The sequence below is a fragment of the Gavia stellata genome, chromosome 25 (assembly GCF_030936135.1).
Source record: "Gavia stellata isolate bGavSte3 chromosome 25, bGavSte3.hap2, whole genome shotgun sequence".
Taxonomy (NCBI): Eukaryota; Metazoa; Chordata; class Aves; order Gaviiformes; family Gaviidae; genus Gavia; species Gavia stellata.
This window is the reverse complement of record NC_082618.1, coordinates 5,776,758-5,794,499: the sequence shown is the minus strand read 5'-3', so window position 1 is coordinate 5,794,499 and position 17,742 is coordinate 5,776,758. Positions and strand designations below refer to the sequence as shown.

Genomic DNA, 17,742 nt, shown 5'->3' with positions numbered 1-17,742 from the left:
ACAATTTTTTAAAAAAAAAAAGGGGGAGAAAAAGGGCCTTTAGTACAAGAACAAGATATGTTTTGCTTAAACCCGAGCAGACTTGCTACAGGGAAAGCTGTTACTTTGTGAGCAGATTCAGCACTGAGCCTGCTCTGGATTGTGCCCCTGTTTGCCACCCTGAGCAGATCATCTTATTCTTCTGCTTTGCTTTCTTTTCTGTGAAATGGTGACCAAGCCCACTGTTACAATGCTGTTTGAGAGCTACAGCGCCAAAGTGTAAAGTAATGATAGCAGTCACTAATGCGGGAGAAGCAAAACTTGCTTGGACAGCAGATTGCCAGATGCAGAGTTGGGCATGCTGAGAGCTGAAGTTTGATGCTTTATCCCCTTAAAGCTGTCTCTAACTGGCTAAACTTCATGAGATTATAGGCAGCCCTCCAACTCCTGGTTTACTGTTGATGCAGCACTTTGTAGGATGTCTATCCATGCTATAATGAGCCAGGGTCATTTTGCCTTTAAACCTTTTTGTGAGTTCATTTGGTCTGAAGAGCCATCAGGCATGAGAGCTCCGTGTTGCCTGGCACATCGTGCAGCTCGCTGTGAGCCTGTGCGTTTAACGGGAGCGGGGCACTGTGGCCGGGAGCCAAGAAGGCTGGCTTTAAACCCGGAGGCAGAGCAGTAAATCTGTAGGAATGGACAGGCTTGGATTGTCTGTTATGTAAGGATTTTATTTAATACTCTAGCCACTCATCTACAAGAATATTATTGATTCAAGGCTGGCAGCTGGTCAGACTGATTTATGTCCTGAATTGTAAAGCTGTTTGATAAACACCGAGTATCTGTAACACGTGGGCTGGTTTGGGGTATTCCAGGTGGAGCTGTGCCTCTCCATGTAATCAAGCTGGATATAGGGGTTGTCTGACCCCAGGGGTCTCTTCTGCATGTTTCAGGGCTGTGTCCCACCACTGTGCTTGCTCTGAAGGGTGATGGAGGGCTGGGACCTGAGCACTGGCTCACCCATTCCTGCGGGGTGTTGTGGGCTTTGGGCGCCTGTAGGCTTGGCAGCCTGGGAAGAAACACCTGCTCCAGCAGTCCTGAGTGCCTACCTGATGTGAAAAGCTACTTCATTTACCTTTTTCTGGAACTACAGTGTGAGAATGGCTATGCTAGGTCAGCCCCAACATCCATTTATGCAGTGGATGTGATGCTTCCCCAGGGTGCCTCTCCAGCCTCCAACAAGGAGCTGAGCATCTCCTTTCATCTTGGCTGTTCTGGTTTGATGAGCTACAAAGGACATCTGTTAGGATTTCTGACAAAGGGCATGTGTCCATTGCTGGAGCAGTGCTGATTTGGAAAAAGAGCTCTTCTGGTGGGTCGCTCATTCATGTCTGATTTAAGGCTGTTGTTGCTGTAACAGTAATAGGACTGCTAGAGCTTTGTAGAGCTGCTTTTTCACACTTTAGGCAATGAAAATAGTTAGTTTTGTTTGCTGATGGAAATTATTCAGCAAAGTAAAGCATTAGCAGTAAGTGCTACTGAAACTGGTGGCCATGGTATTGACAGCATGACAGGTCCTCCACCACCTTTGACGCAGCTGTCCTTGGTTTGGACAGTAGCCCTTCTGCTCTGCAAGCCTGGCTTGGCGGCATGACAACAGACACATAAAATACGCAGCAAACAAGGCACTGAAAATGCCTCTGTGTGAGCCACAGCGGAGTCTGCAATGAGATACCTACAGCCATCAGGAGGTCAGAAGATACAGACCGTGCATGATCTGCCCTGCAGTTAAGATGTCTCTAACAGGATTAGCCCAGATCAAGTGGCCCACTAGCAACGGTGCTCTCAGCGTTTGTCAGCCCCATCGCCTGATTCTTGTTAGGTAAATGCCTTGTGTTCCTTGCTGCTGTGTTACTGAGTGCATACTCCCATCTGGCTTCTTGAGCTGTGGTGCTTAACTCTTGGTTTGAGGTGGGAGGGAGGGAGGAGCCAGCAATCATCCCCTCTTAACCCATAAATTATGGCTCTATGAAATGCATAGCTGTTCTGAAAGCCCTGGCTATGCTATGGACGCAAGCCGAGCAGTGGTTGTTGCGGCTTCTGTCCCTGGCTCCGCCCTCCCTGTTATTTTTTGGAGCTCCAAATGCCTCACGTCATGTTGCAGAAGTGATTGTAACCCCTCCGGATCACATGAACACTTCAGCAGAATCACTTCATTACAAGCTGCTGTTAAGATGCAAATAAACCCTCCTAATGCAGTAACTCCACCACTGCTGCACTTCATAAGTCAGCATAACTACTCACATGGAGCTGAAATTACAGGGCAAATGCTCTTCAACTGCAGAGCAGCCGCAACACTGTCCGAGCCAACTAAAACAAAGTAAAGACGCCGATGCAGTTTGGGAAGAGGTGCTAGTACTGTTTTTGTTGTTATAGGGTCGAGTCCAGCCTCCTCTTTAAACCCATGTGGCTGCTTGAGTGCTGTTGTGGCAGGATGGGTTTGGAGGGAATGAAGAGAATTCCTCTTTGAAGATCTTCGTGTGTTTGGTGGCAGAGGCTCCCTGTTCATCCCCTGCTCATCTCCTGAAGCTGGCAGCTCTTCAGCCTGGACAGAGGCTTTGTGCTCTTCAGCAAGAGGCAAGCCTGCCAACTTCGGGCTCAGGATCAGGGCTTTGCTGTGCCGCAAGTTCCCAGCCAAAAGTTCCCCTTGGCCATCTGAGACCAAGTGGCAGCCCTCGTCCACCCCACCTTCACAGCAAGCATGTCAGCCTGGGTGGGGCCGGCAGCTGTATTAACGTGGTCCTCTCCTCCGCGGGGCTGTTGCCTGCTCCCATGGAAGGCAGGTTCACATTGTCCTTCCGACAGGAGCGTCTTCCTGCCCATGAGATGAATGGAAACGGTTAACTAGAGCTGCCAGCCCTGGGGAATTGGTTCAGCAGCACTTCATGCCTGACTAATATCTGCTTCTTTCCTTCTGCACTCTGCCTGTCACTCCAGATGGGAGAGGATGCTCTGTGGGTAATTGGTTCCTGTTCTCTCTGTCTTCCTCCTTCCCTCTTACTACACACATCGCTGTTATGGTCTCTTCCATCATTTCAGTTTGGAATAAAGTTAGATCTTGGGCATGTCGCAGGAGGACTGGGTAAACCGGACCTGGAGTTTCTGAATGGGAGAAGCATGGGTGATATGGGAGGGTGACAGGCAAGAAAAATGGAGAAAGGGACTTCTGTGCTGCTACAATGGGTACTGCACCCTGGATCTGATGTGGAACTGATTGTATTAGTTCTTAACTTTTCTCCCCCTTAATTTCTGTTGGGGTACAAATGTTGCCACTTCTCTTTTCACTATATAGGCAGAGCCAGCTCTGCCTGTAGGGACCTGGTGAAGCTGCCAACTCCTTGGAGCTTGCTCTGTGGCTTTGTAGCACACATCTGCCGCTCTTGGTCCCGAGTGTAGGAGCCAAGAGAGTGGCAGGCTGCTGTGTGCAGACCCCTCCTATGAGTAAAGTGAGGCTTCAGGAGGAGCAGGTCAGAGCTTCCTGGCATTGGAAAGAGATCTTTTCTACCACAAAGCAGAGATGTTGGATGCAATCTAGAAATGTAAGGAGGCTCATGGTAATTTCTCTGAGCTAGTGAGGTTTTTTTTCTGCCTTGGAGGGGGTGAGAGCGGGAGTCTTGACTCAAGACAAGCAATAAATCCAAATTCTACTTTTCCCCCAAGGCCTGACAGCTAGAGAAAATGGAAGACTTGCGGATAGCTTGAGGAACCCCAATATGTCATTCCTTCATAGTGAGTGCATGCAGATACCAGTGTACAGGTTTTTTCGAGGCTGGATCCCTAGCCTGCAGCTTCTTATGATTAGTGTAATAGGAAATGGTAGAATAGTTAACATCTGGCTTGATTATGCAGAATTATTCAGTCATTTCCATAATACCCTTTGTAAAATGCTTGCTGCTTGATAAACCAGTCTTTCTTCTGCTTCAGACAACAGTACCGGAAATCCTCTGTGTGTACAATAATATCTGGAAATGAACTGGGTTCTTTACCTTTTTTCTTTTCCTCTGGACTTCACTGCCTGTCAGTATAAAGTGTGAAGTTCATCTGCATGCAAGACTATGAATAGGGATGAGGTATAATAGTTGCATTTATTACTCCTCAGTGAGCCAGTAACAAGATGTAAGTGATCTGATATATTAATCTAAAACATGGCTTGGCTTAAAGAGCAGTCCATAGAATAAACCTCTGCTCTGGCAGGCTGTTTCAGTGGGGGAGACCTGACAGGGTAATAAGCCCTATTTTATAAGCTCAATATTAATTAGATTTGCAACCTCTGGTTCCCTTCCTTTGGTCTGTGACTGACTGATCCTTCTTTTGACTTTGGAATCGCTCACTCTTATCTGTTATCTCTTAAGTAAGCTAAGAAAAACTGGACTCGTGCACTGCGCTGCTGTGGGCAGCAAGAGGATGGGTTGTTGTTTGAAGAGGTGGCTGTTGCAGAGGATGAGGGACCCTCTAAATTTCTGCCATGACTTCAAGTAGGGATAAACTGTGTCTCACACAGGAAAAAAGCTCTTAAGGCTTCTTAATAAAAGGCAAATTGTGTGTGATTTGTACTCCTCTAACACCTACTTATGGTAGCTAATATTGCATCAGGTGGCTCCTGTGGAGACTAGGGGAAGGAGAGATGCCAGGGGATAGAAGGAGGATCCAGAACAGCATGGGGATTTGTCAAATTTTACAGGTTTTTTGGAGGCTAGTGATCATCTAGTAAGTCACTGTCTTGCAACTTCGCTGCTGTTCTCAGGACATTTTGTCCTTTTTATCTGTGCTCTGAGGGAGAGAAGTATGAAGCTTTATGGTATCTCCTGACCAGTGTAAAATACATTTGTCATGAGATCTCCCAGGGAGCAGGCTGGCAGGGACCAGAACAAAGTTGAATTTCCAGGTCTTCTGTGCAGAGGGAAAGGCTTGGAGCCTTTTTGGCTTTAAGCACGTGCACTCCTGGAAGCTTCTGTTTTAGCTATATGGAGTGGGTTTTTTCAATATCTTAACACATCAGCATATATTTGAATAACATACCTAGAGCCTTTGTTGACCCAGTTTGTCAAATGCTCTTTTAAAGCAAATAAACCCCCCAAACCCTGATCAAATGGAAGAGCAAAGCCATCCACAAGGTGAGCTCTGCTGTTCTGCTCTGCCGGTCCAGCCTTTGCCCCATGGGGCTGGCTCCTACCTCGTCCCTGCACTTGCTTCATCCTCCATGCACGTTATTGGGGCATGAGCCTTGTCTGAATGTGACTCACGAAAACCCTGCACTAGGCAAAAAAAACTACTATTGGTCTTCTGAACAAAAACCTAGGTCACAGATAAGCCTAGAGGTGTCTCTGTAGTGAATAACCGCTGCAGATCTGTTCTTGTTTCCTCCTGGCTATCAGTCATCTGTCGAGTGCTTTATAAATATTCACAGGAGTGATGTTGTACTCACAAACAGCACTTGTAGCCAGCTTTGGAGTCTGTCCTGATCACTGAATTCCCTCAAGCGTGTAGAATGGTGTGGATGTTTAAAAAAAAAAAAAAAGGGCTTTATCACCGACAAAGTGGTCTGTGTGCTTTGTAAAGGGAGTTCATGGTAGGACAGCTTCTAGGTGGGCTGCAGGATGGTTTGGCAGAAGGGCTTCAGGGAGGATTTAGTGTTTATGGAAGGTTGCGCGGGTGGTATATCATGGCTATTTCAGTCACTGCAAACTGTAGCTGTGTAGCTTGGCAGAGATCGTTACTGAAATATCCTAGTGCACCGTAAGGTCTCTTTACTATTCGAGTGGCCCATTAGATCATGAAGCTGGTTTTGTCTTCTTTAAGGGAGGGGAGCATCTTCAAAGGGAAGACGAAGCCCACCTAACTGAGCTGTTTTAACAGCCGGCACATGTCCCGTTCTCTTTCTTCCTGGTTATTGAAAAGAGCCGCATGTCAGAGGAACGTAGCCAAGATGCATTGTGTTTTCCCATAGTTCGTGGCTGTTCCCTAGAAAACTAAAGCTTTCAGGAAATGAGCTTCCTGTCAGTTTTATTTTTATTCCATTTCACAGTTACCCCACTGGGTTTTGTGGAGCTGCTCAGGACTGCTGGCAGCCAGTGTGGTAGGTTGAAGGGAAAGCACTGATGCATGAAACATGAAGAATTGCTCAGTTTGTGGTACAGGTGACAGGAGCGAGAGGGGATGAGGTTTTGTTCTTATTAACCTGCAAAATGCTCCTGTCCGCAAGTAGGTGTGTGGGGTAGTTCTCCAAATAGCTCTGCTTGCAAACAGCAAAAAAAGCCCCTCTGTTCCCTGTGCTTTCCCGTCATTGCATTTCTGTCTGTCCTGTATGCAGCAAGCAAGACGTGCTCACAGCAGTGCGGTCAACTGAGCTCTGCTCCGGCCATCTGACACTTGGCTTAAATGAACTCGGTCTTTCTCTCCTCTCTCTCCTTCTCTCTTTCAGCTTGGCAGTGACCTTGGCGGGGGCATTGGAGGAAGCCCGGCAGTAAGTGCCATTCCATTTTTTTCCCCAATTTAAAAAGCTGCTCAAAGCTCAGGGTTTTTAAATACAACCTCACCCATTATGTGCTGGAAGATGCTTAAATCCCTGAAGGTGTTTGAAAATGGACAACTGCAACTGAAACACACGGGTCCCAACCTATGTTGCTTTGAGTCCAGCTGTCACCTGGGCTTTCTTAAGAGCAGCCAGGGCCAGAGCTCTTGACTCTTATCTGCTCAGCTCTTCTTTCTCAGAGCTTTTAGTTTGAGCACCAGCGTTAACATTGGCAATACTCCAGTCCTTATGCAACTGCTTTGGCTGCTGAAAGGCCAAGGATGCTTACCTCTCTACTCACAAAGCCTGTTCTGTTGTAACCCTAACTCAGTGTCACCACGGGCTTGTCTGAACTCGGTGCTTTTTTCCTCCCAAACGCCACAGAAGATTTTTCCTGGACATCAGAGTCAGGCGCTCTGAGCTTTCCTAGTATGCGTGGTCAGTGCTGAACTCTGCCTGCCACCGGCCTCCTTCTCTGTGCCTGTGCTTTGTGAGTGTCCTAGTGCCTAGAGCGCTTGCCAGGACATGGGAGACTTTCAGGCTCCTTCCAAAGCACCCTTGGCTTCAACTGCATACCAGGTTCTTCCAGGAAAGCACAGGAGAAGGATGCAAGATGACTTGGATATGCAGTGGGCAGGAGGGAGTGTGCCTCCAACCCACACCCAAAAGCAATCTCCCGGTGAAAGCTCCAGTCCCTCTTCCCAGGACTGCGTAGCCAGTAATTCGGTGAGGAAAGCATACTCAGTTCTGGAGTAAGGACTTTTCAGAGACCGTTGTTATGGCTGCAGTCATTCTCTCTGCTTCTTTCCCTGTGAATCTTGCATTCCTTTCTAACTCCAGCATGAGGGCAGAGGAGAGCCGGTGGTACAGTATAGCTGTAGCCCCCAGGCAGGACGCACCAGGACATGGGAGTGAGTTACTCTGCAGTGATCACACCTACAAAGCCAGGTCTCTGCCTTCCTGGGCCAGCATAAATGCACCAAGCAGTTCTGTAAAACCACCAGTCTTCCCTGTCCGAAGGGTTGATCGAAACACCACATCTCAGGTGGGTTCCTGAACACAGAACAACAGTGAGACTTCAGACCTGGACCAGTCACCAGTATTTCCTATTGCCTGCCTTAGTCATTCTGCCTGTTCCTGGGCTGCTGACTGTGGTGAATCCTATTCTCAAGCGTGTAATTCTTCCTGCTCACAGTAAAGAAGAGAACTTGGGAGCTTAACTCGAGTGTGACTATCCCACCTGGAGCTAGGCACCTAAAGGTTAATATTCCAGGTTTGGTGTCCTCATTTTAAGCCCTGGGAGGGAAGGATTGCCCTTTTTGCAGAAAGGTTGTCCTCTGGCAGGCAGAGACAACGAGTTCTGCTTCACGTAATGAACTTTTTGGACCATAGTGCTGAGAATGCAGAGCTCTGGCTTTGGGTGGGAGTATGCAATACGGTCATGACTCCCTTGCTATCTCTGGATATGCAAAATCTTGCAGATTCCTGAAGACTCGTAGTTAGGGAAAGATTTGAAGCATTTTTTTCTTTTCCCTGGGTTTATGTAGGGTAGATCCACAAAGCGTATTGTCTTTATGAGAAGGAGAGATGGAGAAGAAAGATTCCTCTACAGTGGGAGTTGATAACTGGAGCTATGAAAAATGATGTGAAAGCTATTGCATGGTTGAGGTGACAGCCGAGTGTAGGGATTAGTTGCCAAGAGCTTTGGAATTCAAATGCATTATTTAGCACTATTGATAATTCAGCGGGGAAGTTGCAAATGGCTTTAAAATATTTAGGCTATTGCCCGAGTTCATGCTTTATTTAATAAAGTAGTGCTCTTCATATGTGTTGTTAATCGGTGCCTGTTCTTTCTAATCCCTCCAGGTGGGGCAGACCTACATTCCCTCTTCTGTGCCAGCCACCTTTGCCCCTTCACCCACCCCAGCAGTGGTGAGCAGTGGACTCAACGATCTCTTTGAGCTCTCATCTGGTATAGGCATGGCTCCTGGAGGATATGTGGCGCCGAAGTCTGTACGTAAGGAAAAAGAACATCCTCAGTATGTTGCCTTACCTTAGGCTACAAGAAGTCTGAGATTGCTTGCTTGTCCCCTTTATTGTGGATCTCTGCTGCTATCGGGACACCTTAGTTCAACTTAGTCCCATTAGGGATGTCCTGGGTTTTTCTCAGGCAGAGTAACAGTGTGTTGGAGACCATGTTAGCTGTTAGTTACAGACTTCTGGTTTTTTGGCAGTTCCCTCATTTTGACTGTAACAATATTTCTCTAAGGAATGGCTAATATAAGATATGAGACTTTCAATTTTGTCAGAGCAGCTTTCCTGGAGACTTACTTCTTAGCAAGTTTCCCCAGGAAACTGAGGGCAGGATACAACTTGCTACAACTTTCATAGAAGATTCATTTATTTGGACAAATCCAACATGACAGTGAAGATAAAATCAAGTGATTGGGATGAGTATGCCACAGTGTAATGCGGATAAATGCTCTGTTAGTGACAGAGATCGCAGATGCATTGACTGAAGCGTGCTTCATCTGAAGGGTTGGCGAGATGCAGAACATGGTTCTGGTAACAGGCTGCGGAGCAGTCACAAGGAGCTCAGGGTTAGCCTTTCATGCCTGAAAGGGAATAAACAAAAATTGGCACTCTTATTAAATAGTCAATGGATGAATAAACTAAAGTCATCCTTTGAAATCTAGAATCTCAAGGTACAGCAGAGCATACTCAAAGCTTTTGGTCTTTAGCTGCTTGCAAGTATTGCACTATATACAAGACCAAGTACGAAAGAACACAGTAATTTTGAGCTAAGTACTTCATTTTGCACACTGAAATTTGAGTCTGGGTTTTTCCCAGAAAGATGATTTGGGAATCCAGCACCCAAACAGCTAATAGTATCAGCCCTGTGATTTTATTTGGTTCAAACTTCAGTATTGTCCTGCCTCTAATAGCCCAACAGATCCTTGGAGAAGCCTGTCCATCAGCAGACTTGGTAAGTCTCTCATTAGTGTGATGGACACAAGCTTTCACTGTTTCTTGTGCACACTAATGTTAGAGTATATTTGAATTCTTATGTGAGTGCTGTGAACACGGATTAGGAGCAGCAAGCTTGTTTTTCATTGGTGAGCTTGATCCTTTCAACACCCCATGTCGTATCTTCCCTGTAGTGTTTCTTTAGCATTTGTGGGCTTAATGTGCCAATGTAGCTGGATTTCTGAACTCAGAACTTTTCTGTGGTTTGGAAAACTGTGCTTATTTGTTATCTTCAGGTCAGACTTCTCATGCTGAATGACATCTCTTGTGTTCCAGGTTTGGTTGCCTGCAGTGAAGGCTAAAGGATTGGAGATCTCTGGCACATTCAGTCATAGGCAGGGACACATCTACATGGAGATGAACTTTACCAATAAGGCTTTGCAGCACATGACCGACTTTGCCATTCAGTTCAATAAGAACAGGTAAGAAATCAATTCACTCTGTCCACTGTGTTAAAAAGATGGCGTGCTCCTATGAAAGGAGTCTGCGTCTACACTGCTAGATATAGGGGCGACTTTTATGTAGGTATATAATGCAGTCACGGAAATAGCTGGATGATACAGCCTGCACTCTCCATCACACCACAGTTGTGTGAAAGGGCTGGATATACAGACTGATAAATCTGTGAGGAAACAGGCAGCAGACAGTCCTGTCATTCTCCTAGCTCTGAAACAGCATCTGCCCCATTTAATCTCTGCAGAGTTTTAAAGCAGCCTCATGAGTTCTTAGGCAGGTTAGTGGTTTTACAGCCAGTAAGTGCCCTGAGGAAAGCGAGAGCATAAACAGGCAAGCATTTGAGCTGCGGAAGTATCAATCTGTAATGCCTCTACCTCCTGACTTAATTGCTGTGCTGCCCCTCAGACTGTCTGGAAGTACGCGTCTCATTAATAAGCTATTTGTCAGTGAAGAAGTTGCAAGGTAAGAGCCTATGGCACATGTTTTCCCTGTAATTGGCAGCAGAACAATTTTGTCAGAAGGAGCAGCCACTTGAATGTTTAGAGCATACGGATTGTTCTCAGAAACCCATCTCATCCAGAAGACATGACATGGCAGTACAGCCACGGTGTCTTCCCACAAATATCCTTCCCAATCAGAGAGAGCTTATCGTGTGGTTTGCTCTATGTTACCTTGAGCAAGGACCAGGCTAGTTCTTACCAAGACTGTAAAAAATACCTTGTGACTGAAATTTTCACTGTATTTCTTAATATCCCTTCACTGGAAAAGGGTTCTCTATACTAAAGATCCACTGAAACAGTCTCTTTAATATCACTGTTAGCCTTGCAAATTTGGGATTTCTTGGGACGAATAATATTTACTTACAAAAGACATTATGTTAAGTAAGTCTTAGTAAATGTTCTCCCTGGACTGCTATATCTTCTTGAGAGTTTTGCTAAGCTGCTATATGGAAATGTGTCATGCAAATTGGCCTGAAAAAAAGCTGTTTTGCTTGTGATTTTTCCCCATACATCAAGCTGTGTTCCAGCCACACCTACATGGTACTTCTCAAGGATGTAAGAAGTTTAAATACTGTACAGTAAAACAGCAGTTTCTCCTTTTGCAGCATATCCGCACATGCTCTGTGTACAATCTACTACTATTTACTCTTCTACAAATGCTGTTCTCCTGTTACTGCTTTCCACTGTCGCTGGTGCATTGGAAAGAGCTGCAGTGGGCTGGCTCTCTAGGTTTAAATATTAAGGTTTGTGATTGGGAAGTTTCTATTGCTTTTCCTCCTCTCCTGCTGCTACTAAGCACATTCACTGCAGTCTTGGAATAAAGCATTAAAAAACAAACAAAAAAAAAAAAAGCTAGAGCTCTAGTGTGCTGTAATGCCACAGCCACTTAATAGCAAAATGCAACTTTCTTTTCCCTCTGAGTCTAAGGAAAAACACTAGGGCTTATGTTCCCCCAAGGTGAAATGGCTGCAGAAGGCAAATTGTGTGGCTAGGCTTTTGCTGAGAATATTCTTACTTCAGCTGCCTAGAGCTGAAAACTAAGGAGAACAAGGAACTGGGGCATCTGCTGCTTTCTGAAAGAGTGACATACCCAATAAGCATGCAGCTGATTCTGTGCAGAGGCAGTGTCAGTTTTTTGGGGCATAAAATAAATATACACATCTACGTATCTTTGTTCCTGTAAATGCTCTATCACCTCTGAGCTAATGTGAATTGCACTAAGGAGAAACACAGTCACGAGTGGACACCAAAACTATCTTACGTATCTGAATTTCTATCTGCCTTCGTATCTGAACTTCCATCTGCCTTCGAAAAGAAGTTGGTACATAATACAGAAGTGTTATGTTAAACGTTAGCTGCTTTTCCTTTTCTCCATGCTAAGTAGAGGTGCCTGTGGAATTAAATGCCTCTTGGACTGAAGGGGCAAGTAAACATTCGCTTTGCTATGGTGGTATATGTCCCCAGCTGAAGGAGCCTCAAACCAAGCAACAGAGCCAGACGCTGTCATTTGGGACCAGACAGCTGGCTGCCTTGATTCATTTGTTCTACAGTGCTCTGTTATAAACCACGTAGTCCTCCTTGGCCATGTATTTGTTCTGTGTTGGCTCCAGTTCCTTCTTCCATGGCTCCCAATGATATAACAGCCATGCAGTGTGTGATATACTCTACTTCTAGTGCTCTGCAGCTCTGTAAGAGGGAGCCCACAGGCCTGAGTCTTGAGTCCAGGTGCCACTCCTTGCTGGGCAGGGTGCTGCTCGGCACGTAGACCAGTGCCGTGTGGGTAATGGAAGAGTTCCCAGACGCTGGTCCCCTGGGCAGAATGGTGCATGTTGTCAGGGACACCAGCCTGACGGAGTTTCCTGTGCCTTGTCCTAGTTTGAATATCTGCCGAGGTGCACGTTTTGAGCTGTGTTCCTCCCCTGCGGTAACAGCAGGGGCAGCTCAGGAGTAACGGGAAGATGAGGCAGCTTGTGCGTGGCAAAAAGGGAATAGGTGTTGGGCAGTGCAGTGCTGTTCTCATCACCTCTGGTTTTCTTTTGCCCAGCTTTGGGGTCATCCCGAGCACCCCATTGGCCATTCACACGCCTCTGATGCCAAACCAAAGTATTGATGTCTCCCTGCCCCTCAATACTCTGGGACCAGTCATGAAAATGGAGCCTCTGAACAACCTCCAGGTAAGGATTGTCTCGTTCGGGGCAGGGGGAGATCAGCAGGTGCTCAGCCCAGTTTGGCTCAACACAATGTGGCAAAAGACTCTAGTAACAAATTACCGGGTGTTTAGGGTAAGCAGGCAGACCTCATGGATGTGGGCCATGAGTCTGGCAAAAACATCTTCCTGTTCCTTTTGCTAGTCTCTTCCAGGAGGACTGAAGCTGACACTTCTTGACTTTTCTGGGTTTGCCTTTTCAAACACTTCCAACCCACTGCTTGCATCTGTGTAGATTAAGGTCTTTGTCTGTTCCAGTAACACTCTTCTGTAAACTGGGCTCGAGGTTTGGTTGGGCTGACGAACTGGACCTGGTCTGAACAGAGAAAGTGCACGCCTGTGGTGGAGCAGGCAGCGAGAGCTGTCAGCAAGAATTGAGGCAATTAAAGGAATTGCAGGAAAGATGGCAACTGCTGAGTGATTAATATTTCTCTAGTGCTCTTAACTTCCACGGTGCTTTACAAGGGCATTGGCACATCCCTGCCCCAGATAGCTTAATCCAATGCAAACAAGACATGTTCCAGGAAAAGCAGGGGAGGAGTGATGTAAGCAGCCAGTGCTTCATTAATGAGGCTGTTGGTGCATGACAGGGACAGCATTCCCTAAAGAGGCTTTTTATCAGATTAGGCTGCCAATCTGATAGAGGCAGATGTAGGGAGATGTTCCCCTATGGTTTGGACCAGAGACGGTCTCCATCAGTCCTGGCATGCCTCAGGGGCATTGGTCTTGAAGTGCTCATCAGGCAGACAGTTCTCCCTGGAAGGAGACTCTTCCCCACTGCTGCCATGTGCAGCCGCTCTGTGGTACGCAGCTCAGCAAGTGACTCCTCTCTGCTCTGTGTAGCTGGGTCCTCCAGGATGATTTTCCCAGTATCCCAAAGATGCAGTTAACTTGCACTGTAGCATGTCTCCCTTGCCTCAAGTCTCCAGAAGATGGAACTAGGTTGGGTTCCTGTAGCGTAGCAGCCCATAGAGGGGAATATTTTGAAGCAGCTCATTCTCTTTTTAGATTTAAGAGAATGCAATGGAAGTTACTATTTATTCTGCCTGAGCAACTGTTTTTTCCCTTCTTTTGACTTCCATTCTGGGACTTATGACTTATTGATGAGTCTTTGAGCAAACAGCTTGAAATAGCTTCTCTGGCGCTCAAAACAAGCAGTCCTACACTCCAGCTCTGAGCTCAGTCATGCGACAGGGGAGCATGCGGACAGTGAATGAATTGCATGTGCTTGTCTTCCACAGAGGGCCCTTCCAGCTTGTGGAAAAGCTGGATTCCCTCTGCGTCCAGGTCACGAGGATGAGGTTGCAGCACTGCATTCGGGTCAGCTGTGGTAGAATCTACCTCCTGCTCTGAAGGGAATCTGGAAGTCTCTAGGAGGTGACAGTCCTGATCTGCCTCCATAACACCAGGGACTCTCTCAGCGAGGCATTCTCAAGTTGCTGCTCCCTTTGATCAGGAAGGAAGTGAAGTATTTGGGTTATTAAATCTCTAAAGGAACTGGAACACGGTTTGTTTCTTGTAGCATCTTCTGCTAGAACAAAGCAAAGAGAGAACATGCAAGGAAACCTCCAGCTACCTTATATTGAGGCAGTGGAGCATTCATTAGTGCCAGACTTGGTTGCTAATTTGCTAGCGCTCTCATTGCCATAGAAGTTGGCTGCCCTTTTACAATTGGGGAAGCTGCCATATGGAGTAATAGTATATTTCTCTGCAAAGAGTTGAATCATGACAGCAGATGCCAAGTTAAAAAGAGCACTCCCCTTACTTTTTTGACAGCAGTGGGTTTGATGGAGATCTGTCATTGCCCTGACAGCCAAGGCTCTGGTTTTATTTTGTGAGTTCATGTAGAAATTATCTGTCTTGAAACATTCAGAAATCGTTTTGGTGACCTACTTAGGGAACAATTTATAGCATAACATAGGAGTAGAGAATACAAATGTTTCTGTATTCATTGAAGAACCAAAACACTCATCAAGTTGAATTTGCTTAATGTCATTTTTCTGAGCTGGGGAACACTGAAGTAATTGCAGGGCTGGTTTGAACCTGAGGACCTTGTGTTCGTCTCCTATTCTGGTGGGGGTTTTTTGGTTTAGTAACAAGAAAAATAAGTCCTGAAGTAACCAAACTGATAGCTTTCAACTTTTTGTCATGTTAATTAGAAACTTCAAAGACTAGTTGTATGTTCCTTAGGCAACTATTTCAGAAGTAATGAATTCAAGTCTTGTTCAGGTTATTTTTATTACTGTTTTTAATCTTTCACCCAATACAGCTGGTTTAATCTTAACATTTGTAATCATGGAAAGAAACTAAAATATTTGACAAGTTAACAAAAAAGCCATTTTTACAAGAAGATTGAAATACTTTCAGAGGCTTACTTGGGTAAAATATAACTATGGTTCCCAACTGAAGAGTCTGTTTGCCAGTCACATTGCATCTTGTGATAATGAATAGCAGGCTTCTGCCTCCCACCCCAAAGTAGTAATGATAATTTGACTGATAATCTGACCTGTTGGCTCAGATTCAACACCCAGTCAAGCAAGCCGGAGTTAGACTGGGCACAGCACTGTAGAGCTGAGCAGGCTCCATCTCTGCTCTCTGGTTCATCTTTTTTACTTCTTGCAGATTAAAAAGCTGCCGTCAGAGTGCCTTTGGAGTGTGCCTGTTGCTAAAGAAAGATCTGACTTAGTTACTTGTGTGCTGCTGACTTCTGCTGGGGGACACTCTTGCAGTGCCTTGTCAGCCTTTTGGAGGCTACCTGGCACTTGTGGGTGCTGTGGTCCCCCTGCCCAGAGCTGCCTCTGCAGAGCACGACACTCATCAGCAATGACAAGCTCTTGCCCAAAGGTGTGCGAGAGGCTTCATTGAGCTTCGCAAGTATTTGGTAGCCATGGCTCGTTTGCCAGCCAGGGAGATGGCTCTAGTAGTTACACAGGCTTGCTTGGGTCCTCTAGTTGCCTTTTCACAGTCAAAGCAGTGAAACCCCTCGGATGACATGTAGGCTGTTAGGGTCATACCTGCTAGAAGAGCTTGAGTGGATGGGGTATCTTTGCCACCATGCGTGAGACCTTGAGCTCTCAAAGAGGAAAATATGTTCTGAAATAAGGATTTGCATTGGTGAGGAATCTTCTTTCCAGCTACTTCTTCGGCTTCAAGTCAAATTTGGAATAAGAAAAAGCCTGGGATGAGAGCCTTTCTATGCTAAAGAGAACCACTGTTCCTAATAAACGGCCTTTTAAGAGCTGTGAAATGCTGTGAAATCGGAATACTCAATTTTTTCATTTGGGTACATGAGAATTGCTCCCCCAACCCTGGAAATGGGTGAAGTGGAGCCAGCCTGCTGCGAGAGTTGTGGAGCTCAGTCCTGGCCTGTCATGGCACGAATACGATAGTCTTCCGTTGAGATGGTAACCGCTTGCAGGAGACAAAACAATCAAAAACAAGCTGCAGGGGCTCCTCGAGCAGTAGTGAGTCTGCCTGAGCCCAGAGCATTGCCATTCTCTTGGGATCCACATTCAAAATTGACAATCGGTGTGTTGCATTCCCCAGCGTTACCTGCTGTCAACTGCCGGGGCTGTTTGTTGCAGCTAGTGAGCATGCAACTGAAAGAAGCATAGCTTCAGTTTTCCAAAATGCCTGCAAAATGATCTGGCGACTATTGAAGGGGAAGGATCTGCCAGCTGCGTTTCTTCCTGAAAAGTGACACTTGTAAACACAGACCTCTCCCTGCTGCTAAGCAGTGTGACATGCAGAACATTTTTTTTTCTTCCAATGAGTTTCGCAAAACGTTTCTATAAAGGCAGATGAAGGTGCATCTTCTTCATTGAGAAAAGATCTAGTGCATTAGCAAGACCGATCATACTTATCCTTCCACACTCAGTTCTACTGTAACTCATCATCTGTGCTCCTTTGCTCTTCAGTGTCTTGCTTGCAATGCAGAACCGCTGGAGCTCTCATTCATCAGAAGTGTTAATGTATCTCAGGTCACAAATGCAGAGCTCTCGGTACTTGGAAACAGATTTCATGCATTCAACTCTCCATAAAAACAAGGCTGAGAATCAGCATGAGCAGAAAGTCCAGCCAGCATGTTCTCCCTTCAGAGCCTGCTTGATAAATGGCACAATATCTGCCTGTGTGTGAGCTGTGTCAAAATTATGGGACCAACCACCACAGAACAGCCTTGCGTAGCTAGATGTGGAAGGTGCTTTCTTGGATTTGTTGCCTAGCTTATTTTTTTAACAGCCTCTACTGGAGAGGGTCTTATTTCAGCAAAGAAGAGAACCCTCTTGGGACCTCCCTGAATTAAGGACTCGGATCACAGCTTGGTGTCTGCAGCCAGTTCCTAGCTCAGCTGTGGAAAGCTGTTGGCTTGCTGATTAAGGGCAGGTCTGCCACATGGTACAGCACATTTGATAAAATATACATTTTGAACTTCAAGTACAGCCAGGCACGCATGAGAGCGTAACCCTCCCAGTAACTCGCTGTTCCCTGACCATTGACGTAAGCGGCGTGCCCGGAGCTGACAGCCGCAGCCAGGGGCGCAGCACCCAGCCTCGCTGTCTGCACACAACTCCGCTGCCCGGGCGGGAGAGTTGTGCCTGTAGGTAGAGCGTCCGGCTGGCAGTGACTGTCAAGCGCCCGTAGGATCCTGAGAACCCTACCTGTCAAACAAAATGAAGTGAAGTAGCTAGCACTCCCTGGGGCTTCTGACAGCCAGAGCAGCAGACTGTCACAGAATAAACCATGACCTTGTGCTGGCAGAGGTAAAAAAGACTCTGCAGAGGAGAGTTCTTCTCGCCTTAACAGTTTGGCTGTTACCAGGCTCTAAAGCAAAACCCCACTTGAAGTAAATCCTTAATTTAGTGTAGGTGCTAATGGGATTCCAAGTGGGTATGTTGTGTACTTGCTGCTGATGGAAAGCATCTGTGTTGCTTTCAGGCTTGACTTTGAAAGTCAGTTCTTATGCTCAAGTCTGGGATTTAAAGCATCAGAAATCTACACTATTG

The 17,742-nt window shown here is 46.2% G+C and overlaps 1 protein-coding gene across 5 annotated transcripts in view; it reads left to right on the top strand.

The window, feature by feature from the left end:
- Positions 1–17,742, top strand: part of AP2B1 (adaptor related protein complex 2 subunit beta 1) — an 80,163-nt gene that overhangs the window by 45,990 nt on the left and 16,431 nt on the right. For 3 of the 5 annotated variants that reach the window (XR_009484460.1, XM_059829082.1, XM_059829086.1), the window contains exons 15-18: positions 6,461–6,502; positions 8,417–8,563; positions 9,854–9,999; positions 12,578–12,707. Coding sequence is in view for 4 of the 5 variants with exons in the window: in XM_059829082.1 (XP_059685065.1) it covers positions 6,461–6,502; positions 8,417–8,563; positions 9,854–9,999; positions 12,578–12,707 (465 nt within the window). In the remaining variant the exon portion in view is untranslated. Of the gene's footprint in view, positions 1–2,976; positions 2,994–6,460; positions 6,503–8,416; positions 8,564–9,853; positions 10,000–12,577; positions 12,708–17,742 lie in introns of all 5 variants that reach the window. The other 2 variants (XM_059829084.1, XM_059829083.1) reach the window with 2 other exon arrangements.